This window comes from Oryzias latipes, chromosome 2, assembly GCF_053564925.1.
Source record: "Oryzias latipes strain Hd-rR chromosome 2, Olatipes_Hd-rR_3.1".
NCBI lineage: Eukaryota > Metazoa > Chordata > Actinopteri > Beloniformes > Adrianichthyidae > Oryzias > Oryzias latipes.
In genome coordinates this window covers 8070146-8089002 of record NC_136238.1, presented here as the reverse complement: position 1 = coordinate 8089002, position 18857 = coordinate 8070146, and the positions used below count along the sequence as shown (strand labels likewise).

At 43.6% G+C, this 18857-nt stretch overlaps 2 protein-coding genes across 9 annotated transcripts in view; one reads left to right on the top strand and one right to left on the bottom strand.

The window, feature by feature from the left end:
* Positions 1 to 18857, top strand: part of LOC101172314 (interleukin-1 receptor accessory protein-like 1) — a 466015-nt gene that overhangs the window by 243646 nt on the left and 203512 nt on the right. The window contains exon 1 of one of the 8 annotated variants that reach the window (XM_078931999.1): positions 15266 to 15447. The exons of the other annotated variants lie outside the window; for them this stretch is intronic. The gene's annotated coding sequence lies outside the window, so the exon portion shown is untranslated. Of the gene's footprint in view, positions 1 to 15265; positions 15448 to 18857 lie in introns of those variants that run through there. 8 annotated transcript variants of the gene reach the window in all.
* LOC144984158 (uncharacterized) lies at positions 2192 to 4524 on the bottom strand. Its single transcript, XM_078932002.1, has 2 exons — positions 3253 to 4524; positions 2192 to 2505 (listed from the first exon to the last, which is right to left on the bottom strand). Exons 1-2 carry the CDS (start codon positions 3865 to 3867, stop codon positions 2488 to 2490), a joined length of 633 nt encoding a protein of 210 aa, XP_078788128.1. The 5' UTR covers positions 3868 to 4524; the 3' UTR covers positions 2192 to 2487.

The following is an 18857-nucleotide window of genomic DNA, read 5'->3' as shown; positions in this document are numbered from 1 at the left end:
CTGCTCTATCCCCGCTATAACCTGCGTCCGGCTCTTTCATCCTTGTGCTGCGCTGGAGCGCCCCGACTATCGTATTTTGCGCTCTCTATGTAGGACACACTGAGGAGCGCGGGGGAAACAACTGTCAGCTGCAGAGGATGTGAACAGGTGAACAGGTAAAGAGGAAGAGCAGGTAGAGAGGCGGAGGAGGGGCTTTGGCTTCAAACTCTGTCAGAGAGATGGAAACACGGCGTCAGATTGAGACGCAGCTTTCCCTGCGGGAGTTAAAGCAGAGACTTTCTCTGGGATGATTTTATGACCGCGGTATCATCCTTTAAAGAACATAATGTGCATTTGCAGTGACGTATGCTTCAGACGATGTCCGATTGCCCAATCTACATGTCAATCAAGTCCCGTACTTCTCAGTGAGGTTTTTGATTGGCTGGTGGATTATAAAGAAGTACTTTTTTTTTTATCTTTTCTGGCCCGCGATCTACACTCGTCATTGAAGGTCGATCGTGATCGTCGTAATGAGCACCTTTGAATAATATATACATGAATAATATATATAATGATGTCAAAACGGGTTGTGGCTCCGGGTGCTTTCTTTTTTATTAGGGGCGGTCCCAAATGGCTCTTTGAGTAAAAAAGGTTGCCGACCCCTGTTGTAGACTATCAATAAAGTATATATTTGATCATGTTCTCTGCAGGAATAAAACGTAAGGATGACATTCATTTTATTCTGCTTCATAAGTATGAATTCTTTTGACCTGAAAGCAGAAAATCTGGACCACAAAACAAGTACATTTGAATATAAATTGAATGCTATGGAATAAATATTAAGCTATTAAACACAAATAGATCGAAACTGAAAAAGACAAAATAAAAAGAACACATTCCATTTGTAGTTCTAGTGTGTATTTTTTTCTTTTGTTTGATGTAACAATAAAATAAAATTTGGCGATAACGTGTTAAATTGGAGCATTTTGGCACAGTTTGGTATTTTTTCTTAGCATGACTTTAGTTATCACGCTAAACAAACACAGAGGACAATGACAAAATAAGAAATCCTACATCATAACAGAAGTAAGTTTGCTATTAAATATTTTTTTGGTTTAAGTTTGTTACCTTCTAAATGCTGACGAGCACGTAGCCAACGATAGGCTATGCTAGCAGAAATAGCTGCTAGGTTTTGGTGCTAGCTTTGTGGCCAACAAAAAGATATCATATCATATTTTTTATCCTTTGATAAAAAATGTTAATGTAAGGTTTAAAATATACAAGTTACTTAGCTTTTTTTCCAGGTTAATTCTGCTTAAAAAGTGAAATTCAAAACTTGTTTCCACTTCGAACTTTCACTGAGCACACCATTATATTTTATTATAAAATACAGGAGCCCATTCATTTGTCACAGGGTGTTTACTGTCACTTTTGCAACATTTGAGTCCAGAAAATAGGCTAAATGGTGTGGGGAGTTGCACATGCTTGATTATGTAGTAAGATCTTATTAACCTTGTAGGTAAATGGTACTTTCTTTTTTCTTCTCTCTCTTCTGGCTCATTAGTCACCGCTATACGGCGACATGCAGCACTTTTCAACAGGAGGAAAGGCCTGTTATAGAGCTTTGGAGGATAAGCTTACTAGCTGTTGGGGCCGAAAATAAAACAGTTTTCTTAATCACAGAGCTAAAATATCATCACTCTAGTTCATCAGATCCTTTTAATTATTAACTTATAAGAACATGAAGAGTCTTCTTGACATTGTTCAGATGATTGGCAACCGTTGACTGTACACAAGAACTGGACTGAGTGAACCCTCCCCTAGGGCTTCCAAACAGGAAGTACCTGCTGGCTCCAAAAAAAAACCCAAAATCTTATAGACTTCTACATTTGTCAGAATAACCATTCTTGCTCTATTGACTTTTTTAAGATGTCATTGCGAATCGTATTTTTTCATTGATAAATAAAATGAGACTGTAGTGTAAATTGTTCAAGTTACATATTGGCCAATCAGATGCCTCAATAAAAGTAAGTGGAGCCTGCTGGCCCACACGTTGAACGTTTGAAACGTTACATTTACAGATTTTGCATTCAACTGGTAGGGGTGTAGACTTCCACAATTGACAAACTGTTGATATAGAAACGTTTATGTTACATCCCACCCAGAGGGAGGGAGAAAATAGGCAACATAAAGAAATAATATTAAGCCGGTAAGGGTTGAATGGCTGTCAGTGCAGCCGTTTATTTTAAATGGCAGCTGCAAAAGTAAAGAAGGTAACAAACTTAAATCCTCAGGCACTAATGCAATAAATAACCAAAACAAAATTTAACTAGATGGACATCACTAAAGTACAAAACATAGTCCAAAACACAGATCACAATTAGAGGGGAAAACCGGGCAGTTTCCAACAGGCTTCTAACGCCAAGTCCAACAACAGGGGGTCAGCTGATCAAACAGATTCCTCCCAGGAATTCAGCTGCCCACTGGAACATAGGCTGCTCCAGGCTTTTATGCTTCCCGCCCAGCCTGGTGATTGGAGGAGAGAAAAAGCTGCAATCATCAATCAGGAAGTGAACTGATGTGGTGGAGGCTTCTGCAAAAGACACACATACACACAACACACATATACACACACCAAAAAGGCCTGGGGCCGTAACACCCCTCCCCTTAAGTTGCAAGCCCTTAACCCTAAGGGTTTGCAACCAGAACCACCAAACAACATTAAGTGTGTGTATGTAACATTACCGAACGAAGGAAAAACCGGAATCACCCAGACCTGGACAGTGCATACTCATCAGCCAGCACTGCCGCTGATGTAATAGAAGTTACCTTCTGTTCATTTAAGTAAACCACAATACGATCAGGTAGACTTCTTTTAAACTCCTCTAACAGAATAAGGTCACGGAGAGAAGCGAAATCATCCACTTTGGATGCCGTGCACCAGCGATCGAAAAGAATGCATTTTTCCCGAGCAAACTCCACATGAGTTTGTGACAAAGACTTTTTCTGCTGTCGGAACTTCTGGCGGTAAGCTTCAGGCACTAGCTCGTAGGCCTGTAAAACAGCTGTTTTAACCTTATCATAGTCTAGACTGTCTTCAAGAGGGAGCGACGCTACGACCTCCTGAGCTTTTCCACACATTTTACAGTGGAGCAATAATGGCCAAACATCACGGGGCCAATTTAACGTGCCAGCAATGCGCTCAAAGGACGCAAAATACGACTCCACTTCACCCTCCCGAAAAGCGGGCACAAGTGGAATAAATTTACTTACGTCAAGCAGCGTGGTGGAAGATCCGAGGGGAGGGTTTGCGCTGTCAACTGAGGATACCGGAAGCTGAGCCTTCGCCTCCAGCTCCAGCTGACGGATCCTGACAGCTGTCTCAGCCTCAATTTCCAAACGCTTAATCTCCAGCTGTATCTGGCGGGTTTGTGCCCTTTCCTGCGCCTCAAGTTGCAGACGGGCGAGCCGGACTTTCAGTCGCGCACCATCCCGCGACCCACCGCTGCCTGGAGAGAGCGGATCGTAGCGTGGGAGGCTGAAGGGGGGTTTTCCCCGTTCGAGCCTCTCATCGCTCTCTAGCACGGGAGATGTCTCCGCGTGCACGCGGTCACCCATGTGCGGGGCACCGCTGTCACGCTCGCGGCCACCTATCCCCGAGGCGACGTCCGCGGACAACACAGGCACCTCAGTGACAGTCAGGCGGATCACGCCCATTCTCCTCAGATCACCCACCAAGAGATCCTTAAGAGCCTGCTTGTTTATAGGTTTCGAAAATGAAATGCCAAAATGACTCGCAATTTGCTCCAAATCGCACTTGCGGCACGTATCTAACAAAGTCAAGGATGGGTGAGCAATGAAATGATCAACACTAAAGCCAGTCGCCATGGTTTTTCCCCCTTTACAGGTATGTGTACGTGGCACAAACAGAACCGCACCAAGGACACGTCAGCACCCGTCGCAGCCGCCAAATATACAAACTGCAAAACAAACAGCCACGTATACCCTATAAAATAATCCCGGGCGAGCCCCCACTTATGTTACATCCCACCCAGAGGGAGGGAGAAAATAGGCAACATAAAGAAATAATATTAAGCCGGTAAGGGTTGAATGGCTGTCAGTGCAGCCGTTTATTTTAAATGACAGCTGCAAAAGTAAAGAAGGTAACAAACTTAAATGCTCAGGCACTAATGCAATAAATAACCAAAACAAAATTTAACTAGATGGACATCACTAAAGTACAAAACATAGTCCAAAACACAGATCACAATTAGAGGGGAAAACCGGGCAGTTTCCAACAGGCTTCTAACGCCAAGTCCAACAACAGGGGGTCAGCTGATCAAACAGATTCCTCCCAGGAATTCAGCTGCCCACTGGAACATAGGCTGCTCCAGGCTTTTATGCTTCCCGCCCAGCCTGGTGATTGGAGGAGAGAAAAAGCTGCAATCATCAATCAGGAAGTGAACTGATGTGGTGGAGGCTTCTGCAAAAGACACACATACACACAACACACATATACACACACCAAAAAGGCCTGGGGCCGTAACAGTTTACTTAGATCGACCAATCACTGAAGATTAGCTACGTTTCCACTGACTATGAAATTGCGACAGTTGTATTTGCAATAGTAAATTTGCTTATGGAAACGCGACAATTTAAAAAAAATACTTTCACTTATCGGAAAAAAGGATTTTTCACGTCGACATTAAGTGGTTTTTCAGATGTATCGAAATTTACATATTTTGCAAAACTGCAATGGAAACTGTTTTTTTATTTTTATTAAATGAGTCAAATAGCAATGGCGATGCGCTTCTTGGTAGAAACTGACTGCCTTGGGCGCTGCACAGCGGGCGCCACCAGAGGTCCCACAGCGTCACACAGCTCATCAGAAGTCCAGCGTGTCCCGCAGAATTGTTGGATCCACAGCTTCTCTGTAAAATCACCAACCACCATTTCCCGAAATAGCTTCATCCATAGCCGCTTTCAAGTTTAGGCCGGTTTATACTTCAAAGCGATCGGTCTTCGCAACGGTTGCATCCACAATGGCGTGGTCCAGTTCATACTACTAATGATGTTGATTTGCTTGCCACTGTCTACAATAACTCTGAACTTCTGAGTGGCGTTTATGCTTTTCAAGCGACCCAATCGTCTCCAGGGTTTAATTTTAACACAAGCTGCATCTTGCTCATTCACTTGCTGGATCTGCGAACGTGCTAAGGCAGAGAAGTGTGTTGTGTCCGTCCGCTAAGCAGAAACAGGCAATACAGAGGCGGAAAAAAAAAACGGGTGAATTCCGTTATCTAAACTAGTGCAAAATATGAGATGTACACTATATTACCAAGCTCACTCATCCAAATGATGAGAATCAGGTGACCTAATCACTTGGCCTAGCCACAGCCAAATGTCAGCTCTATCATAACAAAATGGAGGAGTTTGGGAGCAGCAGCAACAGCCAGTTGTTCCAGTGAGGTGGTCAGTTGACGGAGAGGGGTCAGCGGACACTGAAGCGCATAGTGCAAAGAGGTTGCCGACTTTCTGCATCGTCAATTGCTACAGAGCCCCTAACTTCAGATTAGCCTAAATCCAACACGCAGAAAGCTTCATGGAATGGGTTTCCATGCCCGAGCGGCTGCATCCAAGCCACACATCACCAAGTGCAAATCATTGGATGCAGTGGTGTAAAGCACGCCGCTCCTGAACTCTAGAGCAGTGGAGACGTTTTCTCTAGAATGATGAATCATGCTTTTCCATCTGGTAATCTGATGAAGGAGTCTGGGTTTGGAGGTTGCCAGGAGAACAGAACATCTCGGACTGAATTGTGCAGAGTCTGAAATTGATGGAGGAGGAATTATGGTGTGGGGTTGTTTTTCAGAACCTGGGCTTGGTCCTTTAGTTCCAGTGAAAGGAACACGGAATGCTTCAGGATACCAAAACATTTTGGACAACTCAATGCTCCCAACCTTGTGGGAACAGTTTGAAGTGACCCTTTCCTCTTCCAACATGACTGTGCACCAGTGCACAAAGCAAGGTCCATAAAGACATGGAGTAGGTATTTCTTCTTCAGTTAATTGTTTATCATCTACAGCATCAAAAAGAGAATTCTATTGACAGAGTTTCTCCGTAATCGTGTACTTTAGTCTCTCAAAATAAATTCAGGTTAAATGACAAGATTGTGGTACGGGTGTAAAATTACAGTCTTGGGTGACTTCACCTGCAGAAACTGGGGCGATGATGAGCGCCATTTGAATGTATCTGCTGTAAATCAAAGAAATGTTCACATCTGTCATTCATGTTTTTGGATGACTTTGAATTGGTTTGTGTTTATTATTAGGGATGTCCCGATCCGATCTCGTGATTGGAAATCAGGCCTGATCACATGGTTGATGACAAAGTCGATATTGGATGTCGTCTCCTGATCTGTAGGACATTTAATTAATTATTATTATGATTGTTGTTATTTCAAGTGTATTATTCCGGATAAATACTCCGCTAGAAGTCTGCATGTCATGAACAGATCATGACATTTCATTGCTGTCAAGGCTAACAAAAACAGTTCAGTCAAGCTAGCAAGACAATCATAGTCGGACTTTTTCTTTTGTTTCTCCTTAATGTTGAGCTCTCCGTGATGCCGACAGAGAGACGGCTGCAAAGCAGCTGCTAACTCTTAAGTAGCTCTGTGAATAAACCTCCTAAGGCCTAGACTCTTCTTTTATATACGTTCTTTATTTCTCTGACAGGGCCCCAGTTAAGAAAATACTCATCAAATTCATGCTGCAAAGAGTCATCATTAATTTTTAAGAATCTAGAAAGAAGATATGAATCACATTTTGTTAAAAAGTTCAGAAGATATTAGTCTTTAAACTTTCTCACTAGTTAATAGCTGCACTTTTTTACTTGACTGTTTAGGTTACTTCATAGATTTCTGTAATCAAGTGTTAAATGATAAAAGAAGGTTAATGAAATAAAAAATGTGGGACAAACAAATTAGTTCACATTTTAAATGTGTTACAAAAGTATTGGCAAATACTCAAAATCAAACGTCTCGGAATCGGATTGGGCTCAACAAACCTGATCATCCCAAATAATTATGATTGATTAGACACAGCGTAATTGTAAAATTGTGTTCTTTCGACATTTCTAGAATTCTGATAACATTTTGATCATATGTCTGATGGAAACGCAGATATTGACGACGTCTGGCTCCAACAGGACAATGTCAACGTTGCAACAAAACGCCGACTGAAATTGAAGTAATTTACTATAAGTGATGTCACACTCACTTGGTTCAGTTATTAAATACGGTCTGGGTTGGCAAGTGAGCAATGCCTTGTTGGAAATGGCTTATCCAATCATCAAAGAACATCAACAAATGCTAAAATAAAATAAAAAATAATAATTAATGATGGTGTTTTTCAAATCTTTTTTAGGATTCCTTGAAGTCAGTAAACACTCACAGATGCTGAACGGCAGTAAACTCTGCAATGACTTGAGTCCCACACCTTCTGTGCCGTCTGGCTGCCCCCTTTAGGGGTGGCCCCAGCAGATCAGTGAATCCAGTCGACACTCAGTGGTAAAGTGAAACTCCAAAAGACCACAGGGCGTTTTCCCCGCCATCAATTTCTATCCAGAGTAGTAATTTGATTCAAGACCCACCAGTTCTGTGTTTTTCTGATTGTCTTGTATTAATGTCTCAAAGTAGAAGGTGACTGAGGCTCACAGGTGGAAGACGCCACCTTCTCAGTAACAGACTCTTAAGTAAAACTGAAGACTTTTCTGACAGCCCTCACTGAGTAGGAAGAAAGAAACTCACAAATTAATGTTTGCAGATTAAGAAATTAGTATCCCTGCCAATTTTTAGTTGAAATAATTGGCAAAATTAAACAAGCATCTGTTTTTCTCCCTAATTCTTGGTGGAGGGGCAGTGGAGTGCACGCAGTTGGATATTGGAGCATCCCCTTAGGATGAACTTTTGATTGCTTGCCATTTGGCTGGTTCAATCCCATAGAGCCTGCAGTAATTACATTTTTTTTTTCTACTTTTGTTCTTGTTGGTCTTATTGGTGCTGGCAAACAAAGTTATCATGATAGACTTTGAGTGCTTCCATGTGAGAAATCTCCATTGCATTAATTGAAATGTTTCTGTTTAATGTTCCTCTGTTTCCTCTTGTCCTTCTCGGCTTTCGTGTGCTGCTCTGGTTTACATGGTTGGGCGGTGGCGGCGGTGGGGTGCGTTCTTTTAAAATGGGCTTGTCCGTACTGTGCAAGCAAGCAGGGGGGGGGGGGTGGACAAAAGGTAAACGCTTTGTTCAAACACTTGACACTTTTAGATGTGAAATAAATAGGAAGTTGTAAAGACCTGCGTTGCCACCATCACTTTGACCTCCCAGCTGACAGAATTAAAGGATTTGTTGCTAACGCCGCTGCCAGATACCAAAGAGCATCTGCCGAGGTCCTGCCAGAGTGTCAGTAAGTCGGATGTTTAGGGAGCAATCAACACAGCGGTGGTCCGGGTTTTGTCTGTCGGCCAAAAATATGTGAAGAGTGACAGTAAAAATCCATTTTGGCCATTAAATGACATGAATGTTATCAATGGCACCATACTTTTCACTTGAGTAGGTTTAAATTCATTTATTTATACTGTTTGTTTTTTGTTAAATTGAATTTCTTACTCTATTGAAACTGAATAATTTCTGCACATTCTCAATGTGATTAGATAGATAATTGGATCGCAGTGGCGGCTACTAGTCTGTCAGAGAGGGGAAGCTCATTTTTTTGCCTATATCATAAAATTGTCTATTTATTTAAAAGGAAATTCTGCCCTACTAACGTTATATGAATGAATGAATGAAGGAATGAACAATCTAAAAAAAATATATATATATATATATATATATATATATATATATATATATATATATATTTTTTTTTTTTTTTTTTTTTTTTTTTTTTTTTAACTTGTTCTGTCCAACAGCAGAGCAAACAGATTAGAGCTGAAGGCTTTTTGTGTTGGACAGGTTTTACTATCAAAAAAAGAGGTTATATAGCTTCAAGAAACTAGAGTGTAGATTTGTATAAACCCCTTTTTGTCGTATTATTTTTTATTTATTTGCTACATTTAGTGTGTGTGGGGAGGGAGAGGGGAAGAATGTGAGGGGAGGGAGAGAGTAAAAGGAAGAAAGGTGAAAAGGTGGGGGATACAAGCACTGATTTGAATAAGTTATTATTTTAAGCTGTAACAATTATACCAGATCTGCTGGAAAGACGAATGTTACATAAAAGGTGAAAATCTGACACTAAGATGAGCGAAAAAAATCTGTCCATCAATACACTGTGGGTAAAGAGGAGGGATGAAGCAGACAGGGAGCAGTGGCAGTGTGCACGTGCACGTGGGGGTGGAGATACATGCATGCTGCCGACGTGAACCGTGTGTTCATAAAGGGAGCCAGATCCTACCCAGCCAGACCAGCCAGACCAGGAGAGGGGAGGAGAGCCCCCCAGGCCAGAAGCCCCCCCAGCATCCGGACCCAGGCAGCCCGGGAGGGGAGGAGGAGGGGACCGCCCACCCCACCAGCCAGGCACAGAGAGGGCCCCCCTACAGGGGCCCCCCCAATGCCCAGAGGCACAAGCGAACCCAGTGTCCGGCCCCCAGGCCACAAGACAGGAGCGCTTAGCCGTACCAGGCGGCAGCCATGGGGGCCACCGGGCGCCGGACACCGAGACAAAGGCCAGGGACGAAGCCAAGGCCCCCGGAAACCCATGAGCCGGCCACCACCCGACCGGCGCCCCGTCTCCGCAAGCCAGCCCAGGCACGCGACCTTAGCAACCCAGGGATCGCCACGCACCCACAGCCACCCCCTATAACCCTAAAACCCCACGCACTACAACCCCCCCCCCCGCCATAATATCTGAGCCCCCCTCCCCAACCCTCTCAGTGCCCTCCCCTCTCTGTGATGGGGAGGGAAAGCCCCAGAGGGTCCCAGCGAGCCAGCCCCCAGGTCCGTCCTACCCATGCACTCACACACACATACTCACAATCATCTGGTTACCCTTCCTACCCCCGCTGCCACGCAGTAACCCCCCCCCAGCCGGCCGACCCCCAGTGTCGTATGCCCGACCCTTCCCGCAGCCGACAGGATACCCATAAGCCCGGCCGCCCTGAGAGGACCAGGCGGGTGAAGACCGGCCGCCCCCCCCCCCGACCCCACCCATGTATGGAGGTGTGGGAGTGCTGTGTGTGTGCTGCAAGTAAAATAGGAGGTCACCAGTGTGGGGGGCTCTACCGCTGCCAAGCCGCAAAGCCCCCCACTCCGGGGTCCCTCTGTGAGTGGTGTGTATTTGCTGTGTGTGTGCTGCTAGCATGCAGTGTGTGTGTCTACAGAGGAAGTTAAAATTGTGGGGGGGGCCAGCGAAAGGTGAGCACGGATGTTTTACCGTGCCCCCCTCCACCAGACCCTCTCCACAAGGCCCTAGATGAATCAGAGTGTCTGATATGCAAGTAAAAAGCGGGGAGGAGGGCGGGTGCCAACGAGAACCCAGAGAGGGGCATCCCCAGTGAGCCCCGCCAGCATACCCCTCCCATCCAGATCCCGGGGCCCTATGTGCCTGTGTGCAATATTTGTTTGGGTGAGAGCGGGGAGGAGCGGGGGGATGGGCACAACCGGGGGAAAAGGCTCCCCCGAGCGACCGGCCCCCCAGCCGGCCGCGGTAGGCGCCCCCCCTCCCAGAGCGGCCGGGCAGCCAGAAACGGCAAGCCAGCCGCAGTTGGAGGCCGGAGCCCCGTTGCGCCGAGAGACAGCCAGCAAGGAAGGGTCCCGGTGCCAGAACGGAGGGGCAGGGGGTCCAGCCCCACCATTCATACCCTTGCCTCCCTAAGGACTAGCACACCGCCCCCCCAGCCCCCCCCCAAAAAAAATAAAAAATAAATATAAAAATGATAATAATAAAATAAATAATAAAATAAATAATAAAATAATAATAACAATAATAATAATAATAATAATAATAATAATGAAATAAACCCACCCAAGTGAACCCATTAACCCCTGCTGTGACTGCGGCGTCGACCCCCGGGGGGCCAGGCCACGCGCCAACTACCGGCCACGGGCGAAACACCGGCCATGGGCAGACGACCCCAGGCCCAAGAGCCCCAAGCCCCCCCCCCAGCCCCCGCCACGGCGACCAGCCACCCAGCACGGCACCCGGCCGCCGTTCCCGGTCAGCCGCACTGCCTACCCTGCGCCCAGAAGGCACCCGCCCAGGCACCCCTGCCAAGTTGCCGGCAGAGTGTGCGCCCCCACCACCACCCCACCCCCCCACCCAGGCAACCAGAGCCCCGAGCCGGGAGAACGACAGGCCCGGCAGAGCCCCCCCCCCAACCCAAAAAATATATTAAACTCTATGAAACTGAAACAAGGAATGTGGTGTATAATTGTGTGAAATGTATGATGAAAATCCAGCAAATTCGGCAAAGAAAATATCAAAGAAATAGGTTGCAGCAGTTTTTAATTTCGATTGAACTTAAGGAATCCGTGATTGGACTGAGAATAGCTTCAGTAATTCCTTATAGTATCAAAAGGAGATGCAGTCTTTCGACAGACCCTCCAATCATCACGCAGAAGGTCGGAGTCCGGGCCAGCCCACTCCCCATTCACCCCCAGAGACGCTGAGCGTCCGTGGGCGGTGCTTTATCCAATCGCAGCGTTTATCGCAGCGTTTATCGCAGCGTTTATCCAATGACCGTCTAGTTTCGAAGCGCTGAAAAAAAACGTTCAAAGCAGCCCCATTGAAGTTAATGGACGCTAGGGAAATGCACTGTGACGCTGCGGTAATGTATGAGAAGGAAATCGAGTCAGCCGACCTGCTATATGTAACTGATTCTGAACGAACTCGTCTTCTAACGCATTTTTTGTCAAAATGTTAATACAATAGTACATATTTGACCATTAATATTGTGACATTACAAGGGAAGCCGAGCTTTCCTTGCAGTCTTAAAGAAATCGCCACTGATGGATAGATGGATAGATAGGATGGGAGAGTGTTTGAGGTTAAGCAAACCTAATTTCCACTGAGTGGTACAGTCTTGATCCAGACCAGTCCGGTATTTTGAGCGGCTCCATTACCCTGGACTGAACCATACCATTTTTTGGTCCCCGTTAGTTGTAGGTCCATAAATAGAAAAATGGAACGGACCGGTTAGGGCGGAGCTACTGTTGAAACCCGTTGATTTGCTGAAGGTCATTACAACAAAAGAAAGCTCCAAGAACACGGCTGTATTCCTCTTTGCTGCTGCAGTCTTCTTTCAAACAACATCAGACGCTTTTTCTCTACCAAGTCTCAAAAGCCAAGCAGAAAAAAATGAGCTGCTAGATAATCTCCATTAGTGTTGTTGATGGCTTCCGGGCTGGACTGGACCTGACCGGACCGTACCACTCAGTGGAAATGAGGCTTAAGATACTTTTTGCTTAACCTCAAACACTCTCCCGTCCTCTTGCTCACCAGCTGGAGATATCTCTGTTCATTATTTGGCTTGGTAAGAACCACCAGCACATTGATGAGGACCAAGTGATTTCTTCCACCAGTTACAGATCAAAACTCTGAACAGACACTTTGTCTGAACCTCCTGGGAAACTAAATAAAACATTGACACCTTTACCATAACATACATAAAGTGCAGAAAAATGGTCCCAAAACTGGACAAAAACATGAAATAAAAGAGTTTCACTTCACATTTTTAATCACAAAAACCTTTAAAAGAACACCATTTTTGTTTTTTTTAATGCTTTACTTGGTAAATAGGTTAGCTATGTTTGCAGCTGACACACAACAGCCCCCTGCTTCCATGTTTCCATTTAAAGGTGTAAAACATGTTTAAAATGAGCAGAAATCCATTCACTTTTCCAACTGCATTGCAAAGCGTTGAGCTCGGCAGTGTGACTCATTTTAATTCCCAGTCAGCACAGCCAAGCTGCAGGATTCTCTTTTGTCTCTGGAGTGTTTGTCCTGTAGACGATCGGCGCTCGCGTATGTTAACATCTTACATTTGGATTTGACTCTTACATGAAGGGTCCCGGGGAATTAGAGCACTCTGTGGTGTAGCGAATGAATCACAGCATAACAATAATCTCTTACTGGATACATTTCATGTATGAGCGCACTGATCAGTCCCAGTTTGTTGGAGTTCCCTTGATGCACTTGTCTCGTAGTGAATTCAGGCGTGTCGTAAAGGGATGATGCAGGTTTTCTTCAGACGCCACCAGAACAAAGTCTGTCCGTGAGCTCATTATTCCAAGGTTCTTGCATAAACAGTTTTCAACTGGAAGGAAATGTAGATTTTAATGGCGCCATTTAGATCTTGGATGTTTTTTTATGGTGGAAAAAATCAAAAGCAGGAATTGTAAATATCAATAATATCCTTTCTATCTATCTATGTCTTTAGCAAGCTAGCTAGAAAACCCTGTTTCAGCTCCTTTTGGTATTTTTTTTAGCTCATCAGTTCCTCTTGAACAGGGCTGCTCATTCCTGGTCCTGGAGATCTACCAGCCTGTCTGTTTTCCAGATCTCCCTGCACTGCTTGCTGCTGATTACCTGAATCAGGTGTTTTCATTCAGAATGTGGAGCTAATCGGCAGCTAGCAGGGCTTGAAGCTCTGGAAAACAAGCATGGTGGTAGATCTCAAGGACCTGGAATAAGCTGCTCTGTTCCAGGTCAACATCTACAGTCTGTTTGTTCTGAAGTACACTATTCTTGTGATTTCAGTTTTGTTCTAAACAGGATTGTGTCACTTTGTTTTATAAAATATTTTACTCTGACATTAACCCTTTAACACTGGAGATGTCACCAGTGACGCCTAAATAACACACGCTCTTTGCCGTACCGGAACTCTTCAGCTGTCAACACGATCAGGATGAATCGGCTGATTCTGATGCAGAGAAAAGCAGCTTTCCATGTTTGTTTTGCACCGTTATGCAACACTTTACTAACTTAAAGTGTTGCATAATAACGCAAAGCCAGTTTTCTGTGTTCCGGAATCCGCTGGAAATGCATTGATTGCGTAAGCGGTAGCAGAGTTGCGATGGTTGAAAGAACAACAACACTGTAGCTAAAGCTCCATTCTTACAGGGTTCATTGATGAGATACTTTACTTAATCACAGGGCTGGGCGATTGATCTATTTAATTGATTAATTCGATTAAATCGATTATAGTAAATTCGTGACAGTCTGGCGGCAGCTGTTTTGGGCATTCCGTCAACCAATCAGGAAATTGGCGTGATTTGTTGATGATGTCATCGGCAGTCGGAGTCCAAAAGAAGCATGGACGTAAAGCTTTTCATACTCGTCCTGACCTTTATGATCCTGTCATTTGCATCAAGAAAGTGGCTCCTCCCACACGCAGTTAAAATTGCAGCTTGTACATGAACACATCTTTGGACAAGCAGCAAATTTGACGCTCAAGTTGAATTTGAATTGAACGCAGCATTAAGGCCCGTTCACACCGGGACGAATTTCGCCCGCGATTTTCGCCGACGTTTAACGCCTCGTGACTAAACAAAGGGCACCAATGTGAGTGTGCACGCCGACGCAAAAAACGCCACGCGTCAAAGCATCACTTTTTAAAAAACGCCTCAGGTTAGTTTTTTTGGTTCGACGCGCTGCGTCGAAAACTATACGACCAATGAGAACAGCGCTTTTGCACACGTGTCCGGAGCTTCTGAAGTTACAGTAAAACACAACTTGGGGGCGCTCAAACACAAAACTGCCTTGCTGAGCACACATACCAGCGAAGAAGATAGACGCCAAGTAGCATCTACACTGCCACGACGAAATAATGACGGACATTCTAAAATATCCCCGAACCAAGCACCAGTTGGAGCTACTGGTGCTTGAAATATTCATGTTTTCTTTGTATGATTCTGACAAGCGCGTAAATACTTGCTCTCTTCTTCTGAGTGAAAAGCGACTTTAAGAAGCCTAAAGTTGCGCAGCGCCACCTTGTGTACAGGAGTATTTCTGTTTTACATTAAGTGCCATCTAATGTCAGGGAATGAAATTGCATGTTCACTCGGCTCATCGCCAGCGAAAATCGCCTGGGTGTGAACACAAAAAACGTGGCGAAAAACGCTGGCGAATAACGCCTGGCGAATATTCATCCCGGTGTGTACGGGCCTTTAGATTATAAAACAACTTGACATTATATTGACTTTGGTGACGGATTCTTCATTTTGATTGTTTTCAGGAGTGTTTTGTATTAAAACAGGAACTGCCTTTGCATGTTGTTGTCATGACAACCAGCTTTACTTGTTTAAGGAACAGTGATATTGATGTATTATTGAGGGTAAACGGTCATTTTAAGGTTTTGATGACATTTTAACTCTGAACTGAATCAGAAAATATGTTTTTTTCCATCTTTTTTCTTTGCTCTCAAAGCTCCATCGTTTCTGCAGCACCTTACTGTGATTGTTATACAAGAACTGTAAGTTCTCAACTCTGAGGCCTTTTTTTTCTCCTTTTAAAGTTTCTGAGACTAAAAAAAAAAACAAAAAAATGGAGGAAGCTGTTACTTCTAAGGCTCATCTTATTGTAGAAGTGGGTCCAAGAGATCAGAGATCGCTTTTTTTTTCTAAATGTTGCTGTTTTCTTTTTTTTGCACTTTAAAGCCTTTTTTTTTCTTATTGCATTCCTAAATGTGAATCCTTTGGGAATATTCTAAAATACGTTTGAATATTTAATCATTTACAAATGGCTTTGAAGAACTCTTTCTAATCTTTTAATCTCAAAACATTTGATCTATTTTCATGTTTATTTTGTTAAAACTTGGGTTTCTGTTGGATTATTTAATAGTTAGAAAACTAACAAAGCATGGTATTTATTTCATGAGAAGCATCCTTTGGTTAAAGCACACATGTTTGTTTTAGATTAGTAATTCTTTGCTCAGTTGCTCTTAAGGCGTCCCGTCAGTGCGCGTAGAGTCTCTGATTGAAACCTCAGGCGTGTCCATGTTGCATGTGAGAGCATGTGCTGTTGTGTCCAGATGTGTTAGCCAGGTGAGGTAGTGGGGAGGGTTTTCCATTGTCACCGCGCTGCTGTTGCACGTGTGTTACTGGTCTGACACCTGACAGAAGCTTATGAGCAGCGATGAAAATGGCTCACGGTTCAAGTCATGCTTTCATACTTGAGTCATGGTTCCATACGTGTACCTATCGGGCTCTGCGTACAAACGGGAGATGTATGTGCACTTGTCAAAAGCTAATCAAGTTGAGCTTTGAACAATCGGGGACTTGTATTTGATAGTGACGTATGACTGGCGTCCTGTTCAAAACACAGGAGTACCAGTTGTTTGAAAGTCGATCATGTAGAAGTTAATAATTGCGGTTCGGGCAAAATTATATGATATTATATCAGAATAGAGCTGTGAAAGAAAACTCCAGGAGAAAGCTTTTAAATAGTTTTGCCTGTGTTCCAAAAATCTAAATTATTAATGATAACAGACAAATCCAAGAAAAAATACGTAATAATAAAAATTAATCCAGATCTTTCTTTACTAAAATACCCAAATATGAGACTCTCTTCTTCTACTATAGAGCCTGGAATACTTTTTCAGATGAATTGGATCTTTTCTGGCTAAAATGCATAATTGCTGAATGTATGACATAATTGTCTTTATTAGGTTTTTTATTAGGTTTCTCTTTCGATAAAGTAGCTGTCAATCATAGCTGTAGTTCTTCAGATGTTTTTACTATTAGAAAGAGCAAAGAGTGGGTTTTATATCACAGTCCTTTTTTCTCTGTGCTCCATTCATCTGCAGTTCACCTCGGTCGTGTCTGTGAACTGCAAGTCCTCTGAAGAATTCACTCGTCTGCATAAAAACTACTATTAGTTTGTAATTTTGATGTTTTTATTTTATTTTTATCCTTCGATGACAGCAAAACTAAAACATGGCAAATAGATTCTGACGGATTTGTTTGTTTCAGACGCAGAGTCTCAAATTCTCCTTGAATTGTCTAGAAAGGGCTCTGTACTCATCCGACTACTCTGAAGGGGTGTGTGTTTTTTAAAGTAGTATTTGATGTTTGTGGTACGTTTTACATTTGCATAATCTTTAGGTCTTTCTCGAGTATTACATCAGGTTCCTTATTAATATACCAGCCATGTAAGATCTTCTACTAGTGCCTGTTTGCTTTACGTCAGCACATGTGGATCGCTGTCATGTCCAAAAACATTTGCAAGTTTACACTACAATGTAGGAGGGTTGTTGCAGAAAAACAACATTCCCTAAAGGCTCCACATGTTTGTGAAAGATTCCCTCCTCCTTATGCATGTTCCCTAAGCAACCAAAGGCTTCTCGTAAAGGAGGCTCTCGTACTTGAAAGGTAGAGGCTTGCACAGTCGTCATCAATGGCAAAATGTTGAAACGGCTGCAGAAAATAGAGCTCTGAGGGAGTGTAGAGATTAAAAACAAGTGCACCTCAAGTATGGTGGATCTGGGGAGACAATCTCTCACATTCGACCATAGTGGCATACAAATTGGTTACTTTCATGTTATGCAAAACTTAGTTTGTCACCTACGAAGGACATTTAAGAGGGCCAATTACCAAGATGTACAGAGCATGGTCCTTTCAGGTAGAGATCAGTCTTTGTTTATCACCCAAAGCCTGTTTTAAAGGTGAGAATCTATTCGAGTTAAAATGCTAAACAACAACCGACTTTAGCTAATTTACCATCGGAACATTTTCTCCTCCTCCTTTGAGAGCATTCATTTTAGATTCAGGTCAAGTGGGTCTGACAGGATGGTAATCGCCAAGAAGTCTGTCAACGGGACATGAGTCCGTGTTACCTTGTCCGCCCTCGCTCTTCAAGCTCCGTCACACGGTATATGTGCATACAGGCAGTGACTCAAACCAGAAGGAAAGCTTTTTATCATGTTAATGTGCTCTCTCTTCTGCAACAGCACACTTTCTCCACTCAGATGGCCATATAGGGACAATGTAGGGCTGGCTTTTATAAAAGTAGGTAATCGTTTATAAGCACAGAGTGCTCAACTTTAAGCTTAATCGAGAAAGAGGCCATCAGACTCCAATCCTCAAAGGCCACAGTCCTTCTGATTTATTTTTAGATATATTGTATCTGCCATACTGGATGGGGCGACTGGGGACAAGTATGTTTTAAAACAAGTGGAAAACAAGCATGCCGTTGGCCCTCAAAGCCTGGATTTGACCCATCCCCAATCCTCAAGGTCTATCCCCCTGCTTTTTTACAGCCATTCTACTCTGTTGATTAACCAGATCAGGTGATTGCTAGTCCTGATTGACTCACACTTGGTCCAGAGCTTGTAATAAAGTAGGGTAGTTGATTATAGGGATCAGGGTTAGACAGTTGTGACTTAAGAAATCCTGTTCTTAGCCACTTGGATTTTGGTGTGTTCTATCCCTATAATGTTTCTCTTCAACATGTTTCCATATTATGCCACTTTACATAGAGGACTTCACCTGTGGGGAAGTTGCCCCACCTCCACCTCTAAAGCTGCTTCTTGGCTTCTCTGTAGCCATGCGTGGGCCAGAAAGTGGACAAACCTGTGTTAATGAAGGGTTTGATTTCTGTGAAAATGGTAAATGGTGAATACTTAAATAACACTTTTCTATATCCCTAGAAGGCCTAAAGCACTTTACAGTCCCATTCACCCATGTACAAAAACATTCACACACAGATGGCGGTTCAAAATTTTTGCGTACATGGGCCGCTACTTAAGTTTTCAGGTACATTTTCAGGCTCTGCATACAAAACACGTGAGCATTTAATGCGCTTAAACGTTAAGGCAGCTAAACTTTGACCAATCAAGGACTCAGATGGGGTAGTGATGCATTGGTAGCATCATTTAAAAATCCC

Coding starts and splice junctions, on each gene's coding strand:
- LOC144984158 (XM_078932002.1), bottom strand. CDS start 3,867: ATGGCGACTGGCTTTAGTGTTGATCATTTCATTGCTCACCCATCCTTG.